The following is a 27187-nucleotide window of genomic DNA, read 5'->3' on the forward strand; positions in this document are numbered from 1 at the left end:
CAGGTTCCCACAATTCTCCGAACGCGAATATCTCGCCACAATTCAAAATGGCGGAGGAGGGTGGGGCCTGTCACATGGTGGGCGTCATAGCCGCTTTCCTTTTCCAAACCCCGGGCCCGCCTTGCCGCGTCGTCTGCCGTCCCCCTCCTCCTCCCGCCGAGGCTTTTCGAGGAATCGACTGGGATTGGCTAACAGGCTGGGAGTGGGGCTGCCGGGCCGGAAGGCGGCATCATCACTTCCTGTTGTGGGCAGTCGTTTCCTGTCGCTGCTTGGTAACAATGGGGAAGATAATGGCTGCCTGAGCAACGTCTCCGAGCAGGCGCTGGGCTAGAGGCGGGTCTCAACCAGCGACTCATCGGAGGCGGGCTTGAGAGCGGCGGCAGGGGAGGCGCGGAGCAGCCTCGGCGGAGGCGGCCGAACCGACCGAGTCGGATCCTGACCCTAAAACCGAGTAAGTGAAGTCTTGGGAATCCTGTGAGAAATGGATGTAGAGCGAGAGGAAAACAGAGGAACCGGGGCTGCCGCGTTCTCTCAAAATGGCCCAAGTGACGCGGCGTGGTGGAGGCTCAGCGCCGCCTCCGGACCCCAGGCCCGTTGCCGCGGGGGGCTCCGTGGCGTAGTCGCCGCTGCCATTTTAGTTGGGTGGTATAGTCAATGGGCTCTTTGAAGAAGGGGAAGGAGGTGGGTAGTACTTCCCCTCCGTGGCCGCGCGAGCTGCAGCCCGGGCCCTCCGGAGCCTTGGGAAATCGGGGGAGGCGGTTTTCGAGTTTTGGCCTCAGGCGTGAGAATCTTAGAGCGACTCAGGTTTTTCTCTCCTCTGTGCTCAGGAGGAGGCTTTCCTCGCCTCCCCGCGTTTTACGTGGCGAGCTTAGGTTTGGGAAAAGGGGGAAAAACCAGGCTGCCCTAAGTCAGATGCTGGCAACTCTTGGGCCTTTAGATTTCCCAGGATTTGCAAAACCCCATTTTGAGCCCTTCTTCAGGGCATTACCAATTAGGCGCCCCCTGGGGCCGTGATGACATCTTCCCTGAGGATCTGAGGCAAATGTGGTTTACTCCCTTGCTCGAATAACCCTAGCGTATCCTTTGCCAGATATCACTGGAAGGATTCCCTCCTCCCCCCTCCCCCAAAGGGAGGGAAAAGCCGTTGCGTGTTTGTTGTTTTTCCCTGGGTAGGGGTGGGAATTGGGCCAAATTATTTTCAAGTTAATTTCTGTTTAATCCGCCAACAGCCCAGCCCCTGCCCCCCTAGAAAAAAAAAGCCTAAGGGTCTCGGCTTCTGCGGGCGGTACCTGCCACGTACGCCATAGCTTAGTAACTAGTATTAACCGGTTGGGCTTCTGCTTCCTGAATACTCAGTCCCTTTTTCCCTTATGCTGATTAATTTCAAGATGGAGGAGACAGCCACGTTCCTTCCCTAGACAGTTTCACCATACTTATTCCACAGGTTAGTCCGGGAATTTGAGGCCTAGCAGACTTGTTATTTAGGCCATTTTTTTCGTTTTGGGGCAAGAGGAAGCTTTTATATTAGATTGTCATCCACCATTTGCAAAGCCCCACAATAATATTTTTTTGGTGAAAGTAAGGAGCCCGCATTTCCTGAATCAGAATTAACCGCAGTGCTTTTGGCTGATTGAAAAGGGAAAAAAAAATAATAAACGTACTGCTACTTAATCATTTCTTTCGCTCTTCATGATTATGGACAAAATAACTATATCACCCCATCAGGTACGTTATGTCCGTCCCGCAGGCCTTGAGAGCAGGCAGGCACCATTGTAGCCCCCCCATAGCAGTTTTCTAAACTGTAAAAATACATATTACCTAGAAAGGCCAATTCAGACACTTTAAAAATATGATCTTAGGACACTCTCCTCTTAACTGAAAAATGTTACAGACATTCTTTAGCCTAAGGTGTCCTGTTGATTTTTAATACTTTAGTTCCTGCCCTTAGGCTAGTGTAATGTACCAAATAAGTCCTTGAAAGTGACTATGAGAATCTGAAAATAATTACTGGTTTCATAAGGAAAGACCTCTTTTAAGCAAGCGTATATTCAAAGGTAGATTGGCTCTCAGCATTTGGAGTTAATCTTTTATCTAACTCCTGGTCCCCTCTGACCTTCTTGGTCTCCCCAGATATCCTAATACTAATATTGAATTCGGTTGGGTTATGGTGTTGTGTGTGTCTAACTAAAATACATAGGATGTGTATTTTCTTAGGATGTGTCTATTTCAAAGAAAATGTGTATCTTATAAAAGAGGAAGAATAATGGATTCTTTTTTTTTCTAGAGCAGAGAGTGAAGAAAACTAAAATCCAGTTTATTGTATTTCAATACTATGTCATAACAGTCAGGTAATTTATTTTTTGTTGCGTCTCCTGATGATTTATATGTAGAATGCATGTTTACAAATATTTACTGTTCTGTTTTGCAGGCCCTGTAATTAGATGGGCTCATTGATTATATTAGTTGGTGTTGGGCATTCTTCATGATATGGGTACTTTTCTCTGGGAATTCAAAGGGTAATGTTACCGGGTACCCGAAACTCACCAGTGTTTTATTTGTGATTTTTACTTTCTAAAATATTGTCTCAAATTTACCAATACCTGTATAGGACAGAAAGAACAGAAAAGAAATTTGCTGCCTTAAATCATTGTTAGGATGACATGAGTATAAATAAACAAAATAACATTTAAATGTTCATTGAATAACTAAATTAAATATCAGTAGAATATCTTGCAGGAATATAATCTTACATTATTTTGTGTAGTGTTGGATTATTTTTCCTTTGAGATTCAAAAAGTCATAATTACTGTGTAATACTTTTAATTGGTATTAGTTCCTTTCATTATCATCATCATCATTAAGGTAACCACATAATTTCTTGCCTTAACCAGGACAATTTTAAGAGCAAAGGGGACATTATTAATAATTATTCCTGGACAACAGGTGCAGACCTGAATTGTCTCAGGCAGACTAGGATGGGCAGCTAGCTTAAATTTATAACTAACTTCTATTGAAGACTTATGTGCTAGGCCCTGTGCTTTACATGTATTATTTTATAATCCTGACAGCAAAGCCTCATGAGGATGTTAACTTTTACAGAGGCTACTGAAACTCAGAAAGGTAAAATAATTTGTCCTCAATTAAATAGTAAGTGGTGGAGTCCTCATCTTATCCCAGGCCTGTCTGACATTGAAGTCACTAAACTTGAATGTCTCTAGACTTGATTGCTGTCTAATTGATAGGAAATGCAGTGAAAATGAAAGATTATAATAAAAATATAGGTTATGTCGCATCAAAAACTTTTGTTAACGCTTAAAGGTAATCTGCTTTAAGAAGCAGGTGAGACTTATCTCATGGTCCCCCTCCTTTTTTCTCTGTTACAGTTCCTGTGTCAGCTATTATGCTCTGGATAGTTTTTTAATTTTTAAAATCTGCTTGATATCTTGATATAATTCGGTAAACTTAATTTAAAATCAGAAATGGTTTTAAAACATAGCTTAATAATGAAATGATCTAGAAATGTTAGGCTGGTCGGATGTCTTTCAGGTTAGTAAACCTGTGTGGTGAGGCCTTAAACAATACAGTAGGTCAAATGGGGCATCTACATTTATGGAATTATATTATGTGTACATTAATTTTTCCATAGTCCTGGTGGATTAGAAATAGAGCAAATCACTGACCAGCCTCCTGTTCCCTTGACTTACCATAGAATATATAACAAATTAGAAAATGAAAAGTCTTCTGTCAGACCCAGACCAATGAGGTGCTAGAATTTGGGGCCACTGCCTAGGACAGGGACAATTTTATAAGTCCTGTTCCTTAACATTTTTGTATAACAGATTTCTAAAACCTATAGCCCATTGATTTCTAAAAGTATCCAGTTTACATAATCCATTAAAGTTTTGATAACCCGTGTAAGAAATAATACTTCTATGTCCATTTTTTCCTTCATTATTTTTTCTCAGCCTTGAACATGGAAGTTTCCCAGATAAGCAGTTTGTTTTTCCTTTCATCAGTTGTGTTATTTTTTAAAAATATACCTCAATTATGGGAATATGTTTATGAACTTGAGGTTTTCCTCCTGAAATATATAGTTGGTGTTTTTGCTCTAGATTTTCTCATATTTTAGTGCTCCAACCCAAGATCGTAATTGCGTGAGTCATGTTAGCAACTACATACACGTGAAACAAATATCTGTAGGCAGTGCTTGGTGTATTATTTAGATTTGTGGACCTCTTGCAGTAATTTCACAGCTATGGGTTGGGCTGCTGTTAGAACGTCTGACAGTCTAATAGTGTTTGCATAGTGATGAACACGATACTTTCTGGGAGAAAGGAGATATTTGTGTTTAGTGTTTTTAAGTTTTTTCTGGAATGAAAAAAGGTCCCTTTCCTCCTGATCTCCACTTGACTGTAGGAGGAAAGGAGTTAACTACAATTTTCACTTTATATTGACCAAAGTTCCCCCTTAGTGTCAGTTACAACAAAAGTGACCATATAAATTATCCAAACTGGAACACTTTTGAGAGTGAAAGGGGGCCATATTAATAATTACTCCTGCACAAGTATAAACCATTACTCTTCTGGAAAAATCAGGGATATATGGTCACATTCCTCATATCATGTCTGTGTAGGAACACTGGTTCAGGAAGAACAATTGCCAGCATGTTTGGTCTTAATATAAAATTGTTTTCCTCAAATAATATAACTGTAGATAATATTTTCTTTTTTGGTCACGTGATTTTAATTTTAAAAATTGTCTTCACTCTTTATAAGTCGATTTTTTTTGATGGAAAATTTTAAGTCCTTAAAATAGTACCTTAGTTACTGATGAATAAAACATTGTCAGTAATCAGGGATTTTACATTAATAACTATTTTTTAAATAAACACATGAACGTTTGGGGGTTTTTTTTTTTTTTTTAGATTTCTTGGGAATAATGAGAGAAGCAAGTCAAAATTGAATTTATGGATAAGACCAAATTCTAATTTAGTGACATAGCTCGATAATAAAAGAACATCAAATGGGTAATTAAAGATTAAATTCACTGTCTTAATTAAAGTACTTAAGTGAGATGAGATGTCATCGTGATGGTTTCCTTTTTTAACTAGATCCTATAAATTGGCAGCATTTGGCATGGTCTTCAGTTCTTTAATTTACTGGATTTCTTTCAATACTCTTTCAGTTTAACTTTTTGAGGGTTGTAGTCAAAATTGTTTGAGCTGCAAGTCAATGGACACATGAGGTTCCTGAGTTCTTTTGGTTTTTCTCTGCTGTCCTTTTTAAGTGGCAAAGGTAGAAGAATATAAGTGAGGCTAAGCTAACATTGCTATTCAGATAAAATTTGATAATTTCTTATTGCTCTAGTAGTATCAGTGGTGGGTGCCTTGGTAGCTCCGTTTATTGGAAATTATCAACAAATTGTGCAGTTGGTGAGAGGTATATTGTGCAATCCAGAAAGGCAGTGAAACATCAACCCTGCCCTGTTTGTTTTTTGAAGAATGCTTAATATTTCTTTTCAAAAAGATAAGATAGTCACATAAAAGGAGTTAGAAGTGCATAATGAGTGAAATGGCAGTGAGAAAGGCAAGCTTCTAAGCTTACATCTTAGTTATTTATGTTTTTTCTTAAGCTTTATTTTTCTGACTTAATACTGTAATGTGACCTAGATTATATTTTATTCAGAATCATAGAACTGGAAGGTACCTTATAGATGATTTAATCCAATGCTCTAATATTGATGGTGATTCTGTGGCACAAGAGGTTAAATTAAGCGGCCAAATTCACATAGCTAAATTACAACCAGGACTAGAATTCAGTATCTCTTTTTCTTTTCACAGAGCTGAATTCCACCCATCTACCCATGTATAGAATAAAAAAAGCTATCTGGTTGTTATCAACCATTTATTTGTCTGTTACAAATACCATAAGTTTTTAATTAAACATTCTATATATGAAGAATCCCTAACACTTCTGGTGTCTACTCTATGATGATACTTAATATCCTGACCTCAGATTCAGCAGTTCTTTGTGATTTAACTTTTTAAAAACAATAATTTTTCATTTTGGTAATAGTATTACTTAGCTAACATTTTTCTTCCTTGACAAGGATCACATGCCATTCTTATCTCCTTTATGAAGTTCTTAATGAAGCTTTGTTACAAAATGGGTTGTCTTCTCAGCAGGGCAAAACATTGTGGTGATAACACCCTGGTTTAAAAAAAAACAACGCCCAACTTAAAAACTTAATGAAGTTGGAACCTAAAAGCAAAAGGAAGCAAAAGGTGAAAATGCTTAACATAATTTAGTATTAGTTAATGTTACATTAGCTTAATTCCTCCCTCCCAGCCACCCTCCTTTTGTTTTTAAAAAAGAAATAATTTCTTCCAGACTTACTGGAGATGGCTTACTTTTTAAAATTGATAATTATGCAAGCATTTGATTTTATGTTTCAGAATTCAGTTTTGTATGGTCCGTTTTAACAGTATTTTTTGATGCCTTAAGTCTCCTTGATTGAGTGTAGTATGTGTAGTGTGTCCATGGAATACAATATATGTGTTTTTCTTCGCACCAGATCTCCTAACCCATTAGTACTGAACAATATGTTTTCAGTCACTTTTTTTTTTATTTCAGCATATTATGGGGGTACAGATGTTTAGGTTACGTATGTTGCCCTTGCCCCCCCCGAAGTCCGAGTTAAGTCACTTTTTACCTTGACATCATAACAAAATTAAATTTTTTTAATGATTGGTATGCGTGGATTAGGAGAATTAAACGAGATGCTGGCTTTTAGCAGTGGTCAGAAACATCGTGATTTACATAATTTATATTAGCATATGATAATGACTGTAGAAGTCAAGATTATTAACAAGGCTTTGAAATTCTCCAGGTGAATAAAATCTGTTTTTAAATTACCTAATTACTGAGTAAATCTCAGGTTTCGTGTTCTTGTTGGCTTTTTCTACCCAGAGTTAAATTTACCTGATACAGTCCTACATTCATTGACCAAATGAATAGTTTTTTGAAATGACTGGACAAAATTTCTAATTTGGCTGCTTGTTTCCAAGAATGGATGTGGATATATTGGCATGCAGTACTCTGAAAGAAATAAGGTTAATAAAATTTGCTATTTATCTAAGGGGCAGCTGTATTTAAAACAAAAATACTGGAAGTTGACTTATTTAAAAATAAGTCCAGCTGGGTTCATGCTGCTTATAAAAGGTGGTTTTTGTCATTTTGGAACTTTTTATACAAGGAAGGAACATGGTATAAAAAGCTCATAGTGAGAGTGAATAGTTTGGTCCTGCCTATCGGGATTGAAGGAATGTGTTTTAAAGTCTATGGTCTTGGGATATATTAGGAGGCAGTTGTCTTCAGTGAAAAGTTGGCTGGATTTGGACCTGGATTTAATTACTGGCTCTTCCACTTACTAGGCACAGGATCTTTTTTGTAAATCACTTCCTCTCTCCGTGCTTCTGTTTCTCAACTGTAAAGTAGACATGGTGATTCCTACTTCATGGGATTGTTGTGAGGGTTGAATGAAATAATTATATTTTATCTGCTAAATTACTGCATTTATTGGTAATCTACTCATAGAAATATTTAAGTTTAAAAATGGCTAATGCTAATCAAAAACTCAAGCCAAAATTTGACTTATACACACAAATGCTGTAACTCGGTAGAAAGATAACTAAAGAAATAAGTTTAAGATCCTCTTTTATAATGAAAGGGCTCCAGTTGTATAGGGATTCTTTTTTTCCTGCTACTAAACTGGAAATATACCACAGTGTTGTTCACCATAAAATAGAATCTGGAGACCTGTTTTGTTAACGTAATTCTTCACTAATGATTTCACACCAAAATGGAGAAAAATCTGTATTTGATCATTTGGACTATGGTTCCTTGACATCTTTGGCATGCTTTAACACATTGAGTGCCACACACAAAAAAATCAGAAACTTTTCCTTGGGGCCACAGTGTTTTATTACAGAAATAGAATAAAAACTTCAAATGTGATTTAAAGGTAAACATAGAAAAATGAAATTTATTGACTTCTATTGATTTAATCCATATTTTTAGAATTAAATTGTCAATATTGTAACAATAAGAACATCAGTCAACAAGTAAGATTTTATGTATGCTTCACTCGTCCCTGGTGTCAAAACTAGAGAATTAAATGCAACTCTCATGGCAGTTAATGTGTTAACCTTTAAAATGTTCTTTTGCACTTACCAAACAATAGTGGCGTTACATCTACCTGGGGCAGAACTTCTTGTGGTTTAGATTTATTACATTTCTTCATTTTATTCCAGTTAGGTAGTGAAGGACTGCTTAAAATGAGATCAGCTCATTGGGTGTGTGAGAGTAAGATTAGTTTACAAGGCATTTGAGAGGACTGCTTGCATTCAGCATTTCCTTTTTCTTTCTAAATGTAATTACCTCTAGTCCAGGGGACCTCTGCAGGTGTTGCAGCCATAACTCACCCCTTAAATGTCCCTACAGGGTGAAGGTGTCTTGCCGGTGCTGAAATCTCTTGACTCCTAATCCCAGCCCAGGGGACATGCAGAAATAAGGCAGAAAGGATGGAGGCTTTGGGCAGTAGTAGGGAAGCAAATCAGATTTTTCTCTCTGTTCCCTATCCAACTACAAGGACTAAACTGCTTTAATGGAAATCTCTACCTTAGCAAAAACGTTGTGTTCTGTTTAATGAAGCCTTGCCAGTTGGCTTATAATTTTGAAATAACAAGTGTGTTGTGGGAATATCATGTGGGGAAAACGTTATCCTTGATTTTCTCTGGCATATATATGGGATGGTGGGGGGAAAGAGATGAGCATATTATTATGGAAGTAGTAGTTACCTGGATTTGTTCACATGTTGCTTTGTGAGTGTGTCACATTGTTAAAATTTTGAATTAAAATTAAAAATACGTCTTGCATGGAATGGAATCCAAGTTCATTAGGCAGGAGCTATTTAGGATTCAACAATCTCTAAAATCAGTGTGTTGGGAAAGTTTGAATTGGTATAATTTTTTGTCTCTAGTTTTCATGTAGGAAATTGTAGAAATCCTAAAAGGTCAAGAGTGAATCTTGAAAATTTGTGGTCATAGAAAAGAATTGTCTATCCCATGCATGTTTGTAGAGTATTCAACATTATTTTATTTTTGAAAAACATAAAGGGGATGTTCTAGAGCATGAACAATATATCTGGAACATTTGAAACTCGCCATATGTGGGATTTCTCTACCTTACAAAGAAATGCATTAAAGCTATGCTGTCCAATATGGTAGGCAACTAACCACTTGTGACTTTTTTTTAAAAGAATGTGAAACATCTCAAGATTTTTTATGTTGAAAACATGTTGAAATGGTGATATTTTGGTTATGTTGGGTAGATAAGATATTATTAAAATTAATTTCATCTGTTTTTACTTTTATAATGTGGCTGCTTGAAAATTTTAAATTACATATATGGTTTGCATTGTGTTTCTTTTGGATAGTGCTGCTTCAGTTAGGTTATTAAGGGAAGTGAACTCAGTATTCACGTTGGATTTGGTTTGGTCATTTAAATTTCCACAGTGTGCAAGCATTGTGCTAGTGTCATTTGGGAGAGTTTTAAAGGGACTGTAAATTTGGTTCTTTCCCTAGAGGAAACTACTTGGGAAGAGAAGACACCGGCACTTCAAAAATACAAAACATGGAAGGCAGGAAGTGCCACTGTAGTGGCACAGACAAGTGCTATGTGCAGAGATGGATGGAAAAATTGCTAGCTGAGATAGTAATAGCTTCTTAGGAGGGAAGATTTCGTTGAACCTTGAAAGGTGAATGAAATAGGGAGAGACTAAGAAGGGGCTGAGGGAACGGCAGTAAAGTGTAAAGGTTAGTAAAACACAAGGTATATTGGAGGGTTGGGGTGGGGCAACCTAAGTAAATTGGTCTGGCCGAGAAAGTGGTGTAATTTTGTGTCACTGGAATATGTAGCTTAATATGACCCTGTTGCTCCATGAATTAATATTAAACATGTTTGCAGACAGGATTTGTCTTAGGAGTTTTTCAGAGCTTTGCCCTGAAGTAATATGTGAACGTGTTGGTTTGTATTTCAAATGCTGTTACACTCGGAAGGGGGTCTCTGAAAGACAGTAGCGGCTGTATCCCACAAGTTGCCGCGTTTCTCAGACCTAAAGGTTTGGATTTGCTTTGTAAAGCAAAGTGAATCTGTTAAAAACTATAGGATGAGAGCTGACAATGGAGTGCCCCCCGGAACAGACAGCTTCCCGAATGGCTAAAAGCAAAGCTCTTGTTTTAACACTCTAGACTACCTGTCTCCATTCACAATAACCTAATAAATATGGAGCCAACATATCTCTGTTTAACCCCTCTGTTAAGTGATGAACTTACCTTAGAACTTACAAGTTAACCTTTGAAAGATTTTATTGCCATTTGCTCACTTAGATAGAATTAGTTAAAGAATCTGTAGAAGCCTTTTGAAAATCTGTTAACCTGAGAGGAACTACCTGCTGTTATGTAAATCTGTTACCCCTGGCAATTATTCACTGTTCCCTATAAGTTACCATGTAAGACCTCATTCGAGCCTTTTTGAGACCCACAGAGAAGGTCTAGGCCCCCTGAGACCCCACTTTGCCTATAATCTTTATAAACTTATAAAACTATATCTTTGTCTCTGTGTATTCTTTTATTTCTTTTATTTTCCATTTTTCTCTATTATTTTCTTATCCCTTGCAACTCTACCAAAGGGACCCGGTTTTTTGCGGGGAACATTGGCCACGTTCCTGGCATGACCTTAGGCCTGGAATAGAAGACCAAGAGTCTTAACTCTCCTTGATGACATTTAGTCCAACGGGTCTTTTGGAATCAGTCTGTTCCAACTCCCACCTAATAAGGAATCCCCCCTTTAATATCCAGCTTCTGCTGGAATGTCTCCAAAGACAGGTAGTTTGCTTGCTTCAAGAGGTTGGTTGCATCTCCATTTTTGAACAATTTTGTTAGACTTGTATTAAAAGGAAGAATTATTTACTTCCGTATTTCTTCAACTATTGGCTCTCATTTGTCCCTGTGGCTGTGCTCTCTTTCATCTTATACCTCTCTAAATATATGAAGATTGTAATCATGTCCATTTTTAGTCTTCAGACTAAATATCTCCAGGTAATTCAGCCATTTCTTTTATGATGTTTCCAGGCTTCTCACCATCTTGATTATCTAGATACTTTCTCATGTTTCTCAGTGTCCTTTTGGAGGTATTTTAAAAGTGTTTCAAATATTCCACATGTAGTCTGAACAGCAGGTTTCAGTGCGGCTGTTACCTGCCTTTTTTTTGAACACTGTGGTCTATGAAAGCAATCTGTTAGGTTTCTTAGCCAGGTAAAACCATATTTTTATTGAGCCTGGGTTACCTAAAAACGTGGTCTTTTCCTGTGAACTGCCAAGATAGCTTCTTCCCCTACTCTGTACTTTTACTATGGGTTATTTTAGCTTGATAGGCCTTAACAAAAATGTACAAGGTAGCATATTTATCATCATTTTTATTTTAGCCCAGGCTCATAGTTCATTGAGAATTCAGAATATTATTTATCGTGTACATCTGTGCTAACTCACAGCTTTGAGTTTGTACATTTGTTCAGCATGTCTTGGGCCAATTAATCCAAATGGTTCATTTTAAAATGCTGAAGTTTACAGGGCTGTTTTCAGGCTAACATTTCTCCATAATCTTTGAGGGTGGTATTCAAAAACTGTGAATCTACTAAACTGTACTGTCCTCAAGCTCCTTACTACTCAGAACGTGATTCTAGGTTCAGCATCAGCATTGCCTGGAGGCTTATTTAAACATGTAGATTAAATCATGCCAGTGCTGAAGTGAAAAAAAAGTAAAAAATGCAGAATCTCTGGCCCACCCCCAACCTACTGAATCAGAATCTGTATTTTAGCAAGATTTTCACAATTCCTACATGCACTGCAGTTGGAGAAGCACTGATCTAGCCTACATTTCTTTATGATGGCAGGGAAAAAAAACTTCAGATCTTGTGCAGAAACGGAGTCGGAAGGCAGCAATGTCATCCCGCTGTCCCTATCAAAGAGGTTTTCAACCTGTAGAAATTTAAAAATATCCATGTCTGGCCAACCCCAGAGAAAGCTCCCCAGGTGATTCTAATGTGCAAGCCAAGGTTGAGACCCATCCCTGTGTAAAGGAAATAAAATTAATTTGGTAGTGAACTCCTCTTCTCGTGAACATGTTTTCTTCTACATGCTTGCAGTTTATCTGATAGTTTATTGCAGAGTTTTCCCCAGGTGTATTGTTAGATTTTACTTCTCTTTAGTTTGTAGACTTCACTGGTTTTGAAGATTGGCTCATTTAAGAAATCTAGTTCTTTAGCATTTCTCCTGTTCTCTGTGGTATCTCAAAGATTATCATTAGAAGTTATGCTGTCTTGGCTTTTGATTCTCTTTGAAAAGTGTGTTTTTTTACTATTTCCATTTGGAAGGCAATTCTCATCGTTGAATAAAATAGAAACAAAACAGAAGTTGAGTGACTCTACCTTCCATCTTCTGTAATATACCAGACTCCCCACTATACTCAGTGTTAAGACCCCTTTTCTTGTTTCAGATTCTGTTTTTTAAGTCTTTCCCATAATTTTGCAAGTTTTGTTCCTTGTGGGCTTTAACCTCCCTGATACTATTCTTAAGACTGTGTGCCACTGTTGTAGCTTTCTTGGCATGTGAGTGTTCTATTATCTTTGGTTCATGTTCTTTAAATGTGAGAATTTATCAGATGGCTTTGCCTTCTTCAGAAGATTTATATTTTTCAAGCCTTTTAAACCCACAGTTATTTTCAGAACTATTTACTGATCCTTCACAAGTAGATTTTGCCCTAACTTCCATATATTAGTGTTCAAAATATCTGATGCTTTAAGAACATAAGCCAAATGTTTTTAGCCAATTTGAGAAATTACAGCTGAAATTTCTTTTCCTGATTTTCTGTATTTAAAAAAAATCAGTGCTTTTACCATTTCTAAAAGCAAATTGTATTACTTGAGGTACATGTTGAAAAATTTGGCTTCCTTTGGTTGTTGGTTTTGGGGCTTTTTTGTTTTGTTTTAGTGCCTTGCCCATGTAACATTTTTTTATTATTTCAGCATATTATGGGGTACAGATGTTTAGGTTACGTATGTTGCCCTTGCTCCCCCTCCCCTCACAAGTCCGAGTTTCAAGTGCGTCTGTCCCCCCCGCCCATGGTGCACATCGCATTGCACTCTTTGTGTATGCATATACCCGTCCCCTCCTCCCCTTCCCCCCCGCCCGACATCCAATAGATGTTATTCTTATATGTGCACTTATGTGTTGATCAGTTAATACCAATTTGATGGTGAGTACATGTGGTGCTTGTTTTTCCATTCTTGGGATACTTCACTTAGTAGAATACGTTCCAACTCTATCCAGGAGTATACAAGAAGTGCTATATCACCATTGTTTCTTAAGTAACTTTTATAAGTGTTTTATTTAAGGAGCTGATTTCTAGTCTTTCAAGTATTATAAGATCAGCATTTGTCAGAAATTTCTGTAGTTTAGTCTTATCAAAATTAGGGAATCTTAGTTATAAGATTAGAAAACTCTTTCCAAAAATACAGTCTCTCCCCTCACCTTCCTTGACATGCTCATCTAATTTAAACAATGATAGGACAGTTCTTAGAATAATGATCTAAGGAAAACAGGATAGAGATCTAGGTATGCCCATGTCTATGCTAAAATTTATTGAGGCAGTTTGACAAGATAGACTTCTTTGTGTTTTTGTATCTGGAAGAGGGTTTGTGTTTATTTTTCTCTTTAGGATTGATTTGTGAGCATTCTGGTACTTTTCTGTGTGGGGGGTTTAAATTTTAGTACCAGCGTAGACTACCTTTTTTCTACAAATCAATTTTTCATATTGTCCTGGTCTGCTTGGACTGCTGTAATAGAATATCATAAACTGGGTGGCTTATAAACAACAGAAATTTATTTTTCACAGTTCTGGAAGATCGAGGTGACAGTAGATTCAGTGTCTGGTGAAGGCCAGATTCCTCATCGATGGATGTCTTTTCACTGTTACCTCACGTGGCAGAAAGGGCAAACAAGCTCTCTGTGGACTGTTTAATAAGGGTGCTAATTTCATTCGTGAGGGCTCCATCCTTGTGACCTAATCACTTTCCAGAGGCCTCACCTCCTAATACTGTCACCTTGGGGGTTAGGATTTCAACATATGAATTTGGAGGGGGGTGGACACAAACATTCGTACCATGACACATATGTTCATGGAATTAAGTTTTGTTTATGTGAACTTAAATAAGGTGAATCTTGAGTTGGAAGGAAAAGAATTGGAGAATAAAAATTTTTGTTTGGAGTTTTCCTATATTTTAGATTGTTTACTACCATTATTTTTTATTAGTGTCGTTAATTGAGAGTGTGTGGCAATCTGCCAATATTCTAGTTTCCTTAAGCTCATATAATTAGTGAATGATAAATAAGAATTTTTGGCTAATTTTACGTATTGCTTAGAGCAGGGTTTGGCATACCATTTCTGTAAAAGGCCAGATAGTATTTTAGGTTTTGCAGATCAAAAAGCAAAATTGAAGATGTTATATTAAAAAGAGAGAAACCAAATTTCGACAAAGATTTCTTGATGAAACTAAAAAGGTAATAAAAACTGAGTACAATGTTTTGTAATATAGGTTTACTAATTTGAGAAGAATGGCATTCTTTTGGGGGTAACATTTTGTTTAAATTGGGATTCAGAGTTAGTGTTGCTTATCAGTTGTTTGCACATGTTCATCTATAATTGCTGACTTGAAAGAGATTGTCCATATTTCACCTTTGAAAATGTCTTTTGAGGCCGGGCGCGGTGGCTCACACCTGTAATCCTAGCACTCTGGGAGGCTGAGGCGGGAGGATTGCTTGAGCTCAGGAGTTTGAGACCAGCCTGAGCAAGAGTGAGACCTCGTCTCTACTAAAAATAGAAAGAAATTGGCCAAACAACTAAAAACAGAAAAAGTAAGCCAGGCATGGTGGCACATGCCTGTAGTCTCAGCTGCTGGGGAGGCTTAGGCAGAAGGATTGCTTGAGCCCAGGAGTTTGAGGTTGCTGTGAGCTAGGCTGACGCCACAGCACTCTAGCGTGGGCAACAGAGTGAGACTCTGTCTCAAAAAAAAAAAGTCTTTTCATACATGTAGGTACTACTATCTTAATCCACAAGCATATGATTTTTTATGGAGAATATCCATCTTTTAGAAGGCATTTATAGAATTTTGTTAGATTCTTCTCTTAATATTTACCTTTTAGCATATTATACTGCAGAGTTACCACTTCCAGTAGAGGGTTAGATGGAAAGTCCCTCAGTTGCACAGTTAAATGGACTTCGAAATAAGGAAATTTCTTTTGCACTTACATTGGGGGTCCACAAAATGGTTCTGGAACTATAGTTTGAGCTCAGAAAATATATCTGCTATGAATTAGTGTGTAAATGGAGCCCTCATTTCTTTGACAACAGAAACAGTGCGTAAAGCACCTTTATATTACTTGTGATACTAGGGTTGGTTATTGTTGAAATGACTTTACCACAGTATAAGTGTTGTATATAAGCATTGTTTTCTTTATTTTAGGTTGGATTCATTAAGAAACATTATCAAGTCTGCAGCAAAACATTTTTCCAAGCCATTTATTTTTTATGGTAGTAATTGAGGGTAGTTTTCTAACTCAGAAAAAAAATTCTGTCTTTGCCCTGAGTACAACAAATCACAATAAAACTTTACCAATGTTAAGCCATCAAAATGGTGCATGGTAGAGCAAGCCAATAAATATTTCTGACAAGCTGAGTGTGGTGGCTTGCACCTGTATTCCTAGCTACTCCAGACGCTGAAGTGGGAGGATTGCTTGAGGCCAGCCTGGGCAATATATGGAGACCCCGTCTTTAAAAAAAAAAAAAAAAAAAAATCTGACAAAAATTCATGGAACTGATGATGGTTAAGTCCGCAAGAGTGAAGTTTGTCATTAACACTACTGGTTCTATAATATGATATTCAAATATTTTCTGCAGAGTACCTGCTGATGAATAATATAATACATGATCATAGCCATTAAACACCTTACATTTTCATAAGTTTTGTAAATTTGTCCAACTAACCTGTGGCCTCAAGGCCGCATGTGGCCCTCCAGATCCCCAAGTGCGGCCCATTGACTGAGTCCAAACTTCACAGTACAAATCCCTTCAGGGTATTCTATAAAATTTGGATTCAGTCAAAAGACCACACTCAAGGACCCAGAAGGCCACGTGTGGCCCCAAGGCTGTAGGTTCCCCACCCCTGAATTAGGTCTTTTTCCATTCCATATATATTTTTACCATTTCAGTTTTAACACACTATGTTAAATATTAACAGATTCTACTTCAGGTTGCGCTGAATTAAAGTTTTCTCAACTTTGGAAATATTCTCACCTGTAGTTGTTTCATGCGGACTATTCATAGAGGCTACTTCTGTAGTCAGTTCAAACTCCTTGAATAATCAACACTTGGCTCTTTGAATAGACAGCGAAATACTATCAGTTATGTTTGTCAACTCTTCAAGAGCCAAGGAGAAAACCACTCCCTCATTTGCCTTGTTTTTCAGTTGATTAGTGACATTGCTTCCAGTGCCCTCAACTTTTTATACAATGGTACTCACCAAAAGGCCAGTCGATATTCTTAAACAAGTTTATTTTCTCTGGACACATTTCTTCAGCTGCTGCACTCAAACACAATTTCACTAACTCACCGTTGATAAACAGCTTTCCTTGCTTAGCCAACACATCAGCCACTGGAAACTTTGGTCGAAGCCTTATTTTCCTTTTTTGTGAAGAAATATTTTGTGATGAGATATTTTATTTTAAATTATCTAGCTTTTTAGACTAGTTTTCCTGTGAGTTGGAATATGGTGACTACTGTTTAGTCTAATAATGTCAATATATATTGTATTACTTTAGCATATAAGTATATAATGTCTTTGCATAGTAAATACAATTTTTGGCATCTAATCTGATAACAAAATAATCTATTCTCTTCTGTGCCTGTAAGCGTGACATTTTGAAGTTCACTTTTCTCCTCGCTCTTTTGACATGATGAGTATATACTGGTCATGTTTTTTTAAATGTCACAGTATGGTGGCACTTGAAATGCTGTGGAGTTATAACCGCATCACTACAACTTAGAGCATACAGAGCAGCAGTGCAAAGCAGTGAGAGTGCCACATACAGTCTGTCACAACTGCTCAACTCTGCCTTTATATCATAGAAGCAGCCATAGACAGCTTGTAAATGAATGTGTATGGCTGTGTTCCAATAAAACTTTATGAATACTGAAATGTGAATTTCATGTGATTTTCACACATCACAAAATATTCTTTTTTTTTTAACCCTTTGAAAGTGTAAAAGGCATTCTTAGATTGCAAGGAGAATAAAAACATGCAGTGGGGCTGGATTTAGCCTAAGGGCTGTAGTTTTGCTAACCCCTGACCTAGTCTTTTCTTAGTATAACAGTGCTCTTAAGGAGATTTTTTGTTAAGAAATTTCATTCATTTGAGGTCTTAAAATCAACGTCTTGACCTGCATTCTGGATTTTCACATAGTTAAAACTGTTGTATAGAATACATTGTGACTTCTATTTTCAAGATAGGTCTCCTTTCTCCTTTTAGGTAATTTTCCACTTGTTCATCAAGATGGAAAACTCAGATTCTAACGATAAAGGAAGTGGTGATCAGTCTGCAGCACAGCGCAGAAGTCAGATGGACCGATTGGATCGGGAAGAAGCTTTCTATCAGTTTGTAAATAACCTGAGTGAAGAAGATTATAGGCTTATGAGAGATAACAATTTGCTAGGCACCCCAGGTATGCTACATGTAATTTAAAGATTTATATATGTAAATTGCTGGGGTTTTTTTAAAAAAAACTTTAACCTATTTTAAAAGTCTGCTTCTTTAGTCATTATGAAATATGGTTATTTAATATAAGGGATGTAGAATGACATTTACTGCTGTACTTACTACCTGATTCTATTCACTCGTATTTGGAATTATATGAGATTTTTAAATTATATTATGAATTTTTAGTGCACTGAATTTAAAAAAATGGAGCTGAACAACGTTTTTGTTCTTAGTTAGCTTTATTTAACTTACTAGATATGGATCCAAGTGTAGAATAGCTAGGACAGACTTTTCAACTCTGATTTTCTGAATATGTCCCAGTTGTAATCTTCCAGAACTAGCCTTAGGTAAAATAGCAATTAGAACTTTGTGTTTAGTTATTCTCTTTTACCCTACTAAGTCCTGTTTGATCCTAGTTAAAAGTCAGTATCTGTTTTCTTCTTCATTTCTATTTAATTCTACCAACCTTTGGGTGATTGCTTCAATTTTAAAAGGTGAGGTTTTAACGTGACTTTTAAGAGAGGGAGTAGGTTTTGAGCGAACAGTACCAGACTTGAATCAGAATGCCTTAGTTGGAGTTCTGGCCCTCCTGTTAATCAGTGTGGCTTCTGGTAAGTCAGTCTCTCATTCAGTCTGTTTTCTCTAAAATGCAGATAACAATATCTACCTCTCAGAGTTGCAGTTTTTAAAAATTAGATATTGTATTCAAAAGTACTTTATAAGCTGGAAGGACCCTTGTAAAACTGTAAGTTGTAATATTTATGTTCCCAAAGAAGTGAATTTTTCTCAGGTTCCTACTCCTTGGTTTTTATCTCAGAGGGTTAAGTGTCACTGGTTTTCTTTTTCTTTTTTTAATTTTAGTTTAAAAAATTTCTTCTCTTTTTAAAAATATAATTTCTAATCATTTTGTATCAGATCAGATAAAGTATTTGGTTGTCATATCCTTTAGTCTCTGCCCTGTGGTGTGTGTTTGTCACTGGTTTTCATTTGTAATTTGGCAAACATTTTTAAACTTTCAGGTGAAAGTACTGAGGAAGAGTTGCTGAGAAGACTACAACAAATTAAAGAGGGCCCACCACCACAAAACTCAGATGAAAATAGAGGTATATTTTGCTTTGGGGGTGGGAGCGGGTAGAGGATGGAATGGTAAGAACTTCGTAATACTAAATGTCAGCCAAAGATTATCCAGAAATGGCACAAATTAATTTGGTGCTAAGTAACTGCTCATAAAAAGAGCACTGGCATTTTCTTGATATTTGGCGAGAATGTCAGCATGTTTTTTTCTGCCTCACCTTTGGGTTGTTTGTGTTAATTGGGACACAGTGAGAGGTGGCCTATTTTAAATGTGATTTTTTTTTTTCCTGGTTTTCCATCTCCTTCGAAATTTCCTCCTACTTAATTCCTTCTTTATAAACATGTGACTTCTTCAGAAGCAAAAAGAAATGCTGCATTCTGTAACCCAGTGGTTCCTAATGGGATATGATTCCCCCCCCCTTAGGGGCATTGGCAATGTCTGGAGACATTTTTGGTTGACACAACTGGGGGTTTGCTACTGGCACCTAGTGTGTAGAGGGTAGGGGTGCTGTTAAACATCCCATAATACACAGCACAACCTCCACGACAAAGAATTAACCTTCACAATGTCAGTAGTGCCACTGTTGAGAATTCCTGCTCTAACCTCAAGTCTGGTGTTTCCCTCCCAGTGTGAAGTAGGCTGTGTAACCTAAGGTTAGGATAATAGTTTGGTTTGTGAACCGGCCATTATATGTGCTATGCAAGGTTCAGGCTATTTATTTAATCTGATCTTCAATTTCATGTCAATTTAAAATCTTGCTAACATTTAAGATATGTTTAAATACTTTTAAACTTATAAACCTTGTTTATGTTTTTGTTTTGGCTACAATAGTCCTAAATTTTAAAACAATCTCATGTGTTATCAAAGGCACATAAGAGCCTAAAGTAATGTTGTAAACGAATGAACATTTGAACAAAAATACTAGTACTGTACCTTAACTAGTGTTTGTTCACCTAGTTTGATTACATTAGTGTTTTGGTGGTGGGCCGAAAAAAATACTGTCGTCTGATAGTCTCACACTGGTGTGCTAGGCTCCGTATATGATGAAATACCAAAAATAGACATCTTCCAGATCCCCTTTAAAAATAAAATAATTCTCCAAATTTCTTTAGGATTAGCTTGCTCTTTTCAAATGTAATTATAATTTTCTTGCCTTTACTTAAAAATCTGTGCAGTATAGTTCGCAAAAATCTGTAAATATGAAATATGTTCAGAATTTTAAAGTTCTTTTCTTTAATGCAAAGTTTCAGAGCACTGTTATGATTGTCCAATTTTAGTAGTTCCTTTTTCTCCCTCTTCCCCTCCTTTGTTTTAAACAGGTGGAGACTCTTCAGATGATGTGTCTAATGGTGACTCTATAATAGACTGGCTTAACTCTGTCAGACAAACTGGAAATACGACAAGAAGTGGGCAAAGAGGAAACCAATCTTGGAGAGCAGTGAGCCGGACTAATCCAAACAGTGGTGATTTCAGATTCAGTTTAGAGATAAATGTTAACCGTAATAATGGGAGCCAAAATCCAGAGAATGAAAACGAGCCATCTGCAAGACGTTCTAGTGGAGAAAATATGGAAAACAACAGCCAAAGGCAAGTGGAAAATCCACGATCTGAATCTACGTCTACAAGGCCATCTAGATTAGAACGAAATTCAACTGAAGCATTAACCGGAGAAGTCCCACCTACCAGAGGTCAGAGGAGGGCAAGAAGCAGGAGCCCGGACTATCGGAGAACCAGAGCGAGAGCTGAAAGAAGTAGGTCACCTCTGCATCCAACGAGTGAAGTTCCACGAAGATCTCATCAGAGTACCTCATCTCAGACTATTGAGCATTCTTTGTTAAATGAGCCTGAGGGAAGTTCTAGAACCCGGCACCATGTGACATTGAGACAGCAAATATCTGGACCTGAGTTGCTAAGCAGAGGTCTTTTTGCAGCTTCTGGAACAAGAAATGCCTCTCAAGGAGCAGGTTCTTCAGACACAGCTGGCAATGGTGAATCCACAGGATCAGGACAGAGACCTCCAACCATAGTCCTTGATCTTCAAGTAAGAAGAGTTCGTCCTGGAGAATATCGGCAGAGAGATAGCATAGCTAGCAGAACTCGGTCTAGGTCTCAGACACCAAACAACACTGTCACTTATGAAAGTGAACGAGGAGGTTTTAGACGTACATTTTCACGTTCTGAGCGGGCAGGTGTGAGAACCTATGTCAGTACCATCAGAATTCCCATTCGTAGAATCTTAAATACTGGTTTAAGTGAGACCACATCTGTTGCAATTCAGACCATGTTAAGGCAGATAATGACAGGTTTTGGTGAGTTAAGCTACTTTATGTACAGTGATAGCGATTCAGAGCCTAGCGGCTCGGTCCCGAGTCGAAATATGGAAAGGGCAGAATCACGGAATGGAAGAGGGGCTTCTGGTGGTGGTAATAGTTCTAGTTCAAGTTCCAGTTCGAGTTCCAGTTCGAGTTCCAGTCCTAGTTCCAGTTCCAGTGGTGAAAGTTCAGAAGCTGGCTCAGAGGTGTTTGAAGGTAGTAATGAAGGAAGTTCATCAGCAGGCTCAGCAGGTGCCAGGCGAGAGGGTCGACATAGGGCCCCAGTCACATTTGATGAAAGTGGTTCTTTGCCCTTCCTTAGTCTGGCTCAGTTTTTCCTCTTAAATGAGGATGATGATGACCAACCTAGAGGACTCACCAAAGAACAGATTGACAACTTGGCAATGAGAAGTTTTGGTGAAAACGATGCATTAAAAACCTGTAGTGTTTGCATTACAGAATATACAGAAGGCAACAAACTTCGTAAACTACCTTGTTCCCATGAGTACCATGTTCATTGCATCGATCGCTGGTTATCTGAGAATTCTACCTGTCCTATTTGTCGCAGAGCAGTCTTAGCTTCTGGCAACAGAGAAAGTGTTGTGTAATTAAGGTCTGAAACTCTCAGCTATGTAGCTGGTATAGTGATGGGCAAACAGGAATCACTTGCTTTTATGTCCACTTTTTGAGTGGTGCTTAAATGTAAAGTAACAACCTGAATTGAGTCATTGCTTTCTAAAGGAATCATTGTCCTTTCTCCAGTTTCTATTCCAGAATAAAAGGAAATATTTAAGAAGCAACATTTTAGGATCCAAAAATCTGATGTCAGTACCGGGTGAATTGGTAGCAGCTCTGTTACTGATAATTTATCATATACACTTGTCAGTTTATCCTTGGTTATCTTAAAAGATCTGCCTTAGCAATGGTTCCTGTCTGTTTCATGTTGATCTTTAAAGTTTCCCACGCCATAGGAGAGAGGGGCGGAGGAAATTCCCAGTTTAGACTAAGTTACAGTCTGTGTTTCATAAGTGATTACTTAAAGCTGTATCATTCCCAGTTATTAGTTGACACAAATTCAGCCACATTCTGAATATCGTTTGTTCACCTTTCAGAGTAGGTGATACTGGACATGTCAGTGTAAATAACACTAAGGTTAGGATCTTCTAAGTGTATAATTGTCTCCTAAGCCCATCACTGTGGCACACTGTAGAGTGAGCTTATAGTTTGAGATATTTATCTTGTGGAAATATTAAAAAAGCCTATGCTTGTGTAAGTGAAAAAATCACATTCATTTGTTTAAAAATGTAAAGCTATTTTGTAGAGGCTCAGTACTTTTCCAATGCACTGTTGTATTAATGCGTTAAAAATTGTAAAGTACCATGCTTAGAAATGAGAAAACTGCTTTTTGTGAGCCAACATAGTAAAAAACACACCAAACAAAGTACAAAGCTGCTTTTGTAAGTGTGTAGATGTCAAGAGCAGAACATATCTATAATATTTAATGTATGTGAACAGCTACTGTGACATGCAAAGGAAAGGACAGTGCAGAATCAAACTGCATTAAAGACCAATGAAAATTGTCTATTTTAACTTGGATTTAGGCAGGAAGTGAAAGATAGGATGTAAAGAAAACTGCTCTGAAGAATTTAAAGTTTTCATGAAGATAGTGATAATGCAGGCATGAACTGGTTTCATATGGTGAGAGCAGCAGCAGCAGCAGCAGCAGCTTGAACTGCTATTCTACCTGAGTAGATGAAGCAGATCAGCAAATTTGGCAGAGCTTTGGTTTAAGAAAAACAAACCACTACCACCTAGCACAAGTTAAATTGATGTTCTTACAAGTCTGCTCCTCAAAAAAAAAAAAAAAAAGTGGAGGAAAGAGACTATAAACCACTTTCAGCATACGAATTGCAGTTGGTACAGATGTGTGTGCTAATAGGAAAGTCTCGAATTTGTATTGTTTTCGAGATTTATCATTTAAGGTACCAGTGCACACTTGTTAATATTTCATTACTATCTCTCTAACACCTAACATCTCACATTTAAACATCAGTGGAAGATAAAGGAATTTTTATCCTTTGTTTAAAGTGAGTCATGTTGGGTTATTGGAAATTCAAATTTTAATTGTGCTGCCCATATTTGAAGATGAGACTGCTGACTCACTATGGACATGCACTTTATGTTGTTTTCTTAGTAGTAAGAATAGCTTCGTGATAACTCTAGTACTCTTGCCTAATTTCTCTTTTGAGGCTGGTTGGGGTTAGGATTAGTCTGACTGTGGAGCAGATATTTGTTTTTCTGGGAAAAGCTAACAGGCCAGAAGAGGGATTGAACACGTCCTTGGCCTTTAACAAAGCAAGCTAACTCCCCAGACGTGGTCAAATACTCTACAAAATAAACAAGTCTGCTTTAGGAATTACCTGGCTACCTTCACTGTTATCAGCTTAGCTGTAAAGATTATTTCAAAGCTCGTTCTATCCTGTTTTCTTCTGGCTTTCCAATCCTACCTAAGTATCAAGGAAATTGTAAATATGGTAGTTGTTTACTAAGGATATGTACTGCTCTTGCAAGGAAATAATGTCCAAACAAAGCTTCACTTATTTTTTTTAATATAAGCAGATTTCACTGTTTATGGCGCTTATGTAATACATTTTATCTTTTTAAAAAATTGTCCATGTAAAAGTCAGGATTCCTTTATATTTGTGAGCCTCCTTGTCTCCTTTCCTAAGGGTGTAATTTACGTTTTTCAGATCTGCAGGGTAGTCCTGATTGGCTAAAAACAAATCCATTTTCTTGGCATAAAATGTTCCATTATTATAGGGTGTTCATTTTAAATAGTTTAAAAACTGCAGCACATTCTAAGCATAAAAGTTATTGACAACAGGTACCTCCCTAACCTCCCAAGATGTATTACTCATTTGTGAAGTATTAAAATAAGAGGTAACTCAAGCAGAATGCTGGTTATGAATGTAGATACTAAAGCTATTCATAAACACTGGAAGTAGGATTTTAAGCTTTTAGCCTTCAGTAGAATGCACATATTGGACATGTGCATATGGACACCTTTTTCAATAGCACTCGTTAATTTCCATTGGATGGTGTAGAATGAATACAAGTACTTTAGTGGAATTTGCTACTTAATTTTTTATTTTGTGAGGTCCATGACTTATTATTGTTGTGGACATTGAAGACAAGGTCATTTATAGGTGTCAGATGTACAGTGGAGAACAAAAATCTTTTTTCCTCACCAGCATCCAGACACCTATTTTTGAGGGAGCATTTTCTTGCAAAAGACTTTACATTTCATTTTGTATCTTTGCACTTTTTCTTTATTACAGAAAAGTTCTGTCCTTAAGACATAGTTTGAACTTCATGCAGTAATAGGAACAACAAAAAACAATGTTGGGAGTTTACATTATTCAAAGCATAGGGAAAAGTACTAAAACCCGAATTTTCTTGACTATTTCAGATGTTGCTAGTCTAAAACGTTTGAAGTGATTTGCTGTTTAACTCCAAGCAGCTGCAGACAAGGTTGAGATTTATTAGTACCACTGGAAACAAAATTGAACAAGTTAGGTTAAAAGTTTGCAGACTATCTGTAGCAACACTAGAAGATGAGCCATGTTGTTCATTTGGAATATTTGCTCTAAAAAGAACACATTAGTTATACCTCAGTGGTAGTGGAGGTGGGGATTGAGAAGAGTGTCCACATTAGTGTTGGAATGTGGGCAATAATTGTACAGATCATAGGAAAACCTTTAGCCCGAGGAGATATATATGTGTCTTAAAGACACACAGTCTTTAAGAACGTGATTATTGAAATTCATCCAAACTTTAGGAAACTGGTTAGCTGTGTTACCTCAAGTAATGTTCGCCTCCAGCCCCCACCCCTGAGAAAACATCTTTTCCGTGCCAAGTATTCTCTCCTAGTGTCAGTGTCTCAGATTATATTTATGAAGGGTTATCACTTAATATGCTTTGTATTTAACCAACTACTTCCCAAGTGTCCACCACATGAAACGGGCCAAGCATCAGCCATGACTTTCAGTTCCCAAAATACCATTGTGACAGGGAGGTAAATGTTGCAACATGCCTCTTAAAAGGCCATTTTTACAGCTTGCTAGGATACAGTGGCACCTTGTGGTTGTTAATATTTTTCTTTTAAAGATGGAGGGTATTTTTATTCTCCCTTTTCTCCTTTGTTCTTTTGTGAACGAAAAGAATTCGTAATCTGCCTTATTTGATTTTTAAAGTTATACCTTACTGGCTTCCCTGTGAAATGTTTTACCAATATTAAGTACATAGAAGCCATGTTTGCAGGGCACTTTTATTTTTTTCCTAGTCTTATAAGACTATGCTAATTGCTACTTTCTGAAGTATTCTGTACCTTAGTAATGCAAGAGATTGATAAGACACATGTTAAAGTGTCAGGTGTGTTTTTTTTCCCTTAAGTATATAATTCAGTATGTTTAATATTCAATAACAGTGTTGTAATTCATTGAGTTAACTGGTAAATTGTGTGCTTTTGAAAAATTTGAAAATGTAAATGAACATAAATGCTACATTTGGAAAGTTAAAGTGCAAGGTCCAAGGAACTAGTATTTCACTTATTTTTAAATCAGATTTTTAATAAGCAACTAAAAACAGCTGTGAGTTCAGTACCTGCCCTTTAAAATTTTAGCGTTCTGAAATTAAGAAATCTTAACTGGAACAGTTCTAAAATATTATCTAGTATCCCAAAAAGCGAGTGATCTCATTTAAGTAACCCTAGTTTGTATCTTAAATTCTGCAGCGAGTAGAGCTGTTACTGGGCTGTTAAAATTCTCAAGTGATAATTACAGAACAATTTGTATCAGTTTCATGATTCTTTTCATGTCTTGGTTTAGATCTGAAGGAAATAGGCACACCCTCCACTCTAAAAATTACAGTGAGATACTTGTTTTTGATTAAGATTTGTTTACTAAAGTTCCACAAGCTGCTTTATAGTCAACTTAGGTTGATTAGTAGTTATCTTAAAGACATGCAGTGAAAGTGAACCCTATCGTACCACTGTGCCTCTTTATTTCAAGGCTTCCATCAGTTCCTCATCTTGCAGATTTATTCCAATACCAAGGTATGGTCGAACCAGCTGCCCAGCCTTAACTCTATTTAGTGCCCCATTACTAACATTCTTTTAACTGATTTGTATGTGTTTTAACTGTCCAATGTTTGGATTTTACCTCTTGATAGCTCCATTTGTCCCTGGTACGCAGTTGGCCTGGTTATGTATCTGTGCCTGTTTTATCTTCTCCCAGGAAGAGCTGCTTTGGTATAGATGTTTACTTGGATTCATGTAAAGAACCAGGCAGCAATCTTGGAAAGCTTTCTGAAACCTGTAAGAACCTGAAGGTTTGGAGGGGGAACGGTAACAAAGGCTGCCTTTATGTCTTTGAACACGAAGCACATAAATGTATGTTCTGTAAAGACTTAAGTGATTGTTATACCAGGGCTTCCTGACCTCCAGGAGAGACTCAAAAAACAGAGAGGAGCACAAAGTGAAGTGAATTTGGTTGGCTTGCTTTATCTGGTTTCTCATTTTCTTTCAATTTAAACCTGAACATAACACCCTTCTCCAATATCTATCCAGCAGACTCCTGGTTGGGAAGCCCTGTATTAAACTTTGAGAATGTACCCAGTTTTCTTTTTTTTTGTACAGTGCTTAAACTTGCTAAAAATAACTTGTTTAATGCAAAACAAGACCTTGAAAGGTCAGTCATATTAAAGCTGGTTTGATTATTAATAGTTATCTTTTAGGAAGAAGCTTTTTCCCTATGTAAGATGTCATACTGCAGATTTAAAATATAGACTATCAATAAAATGCATGAAGTGATCA

At 37.3% G+C, this 27187-nt stretch overlaps 1 protein-coding gene across 2 annotated transcripts; it reads left to right on the plus strand.

Moving 5' to 3' along the window:
- Positions 1-402: 402 nt before the first annotated feature.
- Positions 403-27187, plus strand: RLIM (ring finger protein, LIM domain interacting). 2 transcript variants are annotated; one of them, XM_012664123.1, is made up of 4 exons: positions 403-451; positions 17701-17893; positions 18948-19031; positions 20323-27187. In XM_012664123.1, the coding sequence occupies exons 2-4, from the start codon at positions 17725-17727 to the stop codon at positions 21921-21923; spliced, it is 1854 nt and encodes a 617-aa protein (XP_012519577.1). In that variant the 5' UTR covers positions 403-451; positions 17701-17724; the 3' UTR covers positions 21924-27187. The 2 variants fall into 2 exon arrangements, with proteins under 2 accessions (XP_012519577.1, XP_012519579.1); XM_012664125.1 differs by lacking the exon at positions 403-451 and adding an exon at positions 2311-2348.

Source organism: Propithecus coquereli, unplaced genomic scaffold, assembly GCF_000956105.1.
Source record: "Propithecus coquereli isolate 6110/MARCELLA unplaced genomic scaffold, Pcoq_1.0 Scaffold86, whole genome shotgun sequence".
Taxonomy (NCBI): Eukaryota; Metazoa; Chordata; class Mammalia; order Primates; family Indriidae; genus Propithecus; species Propithecus coquereli.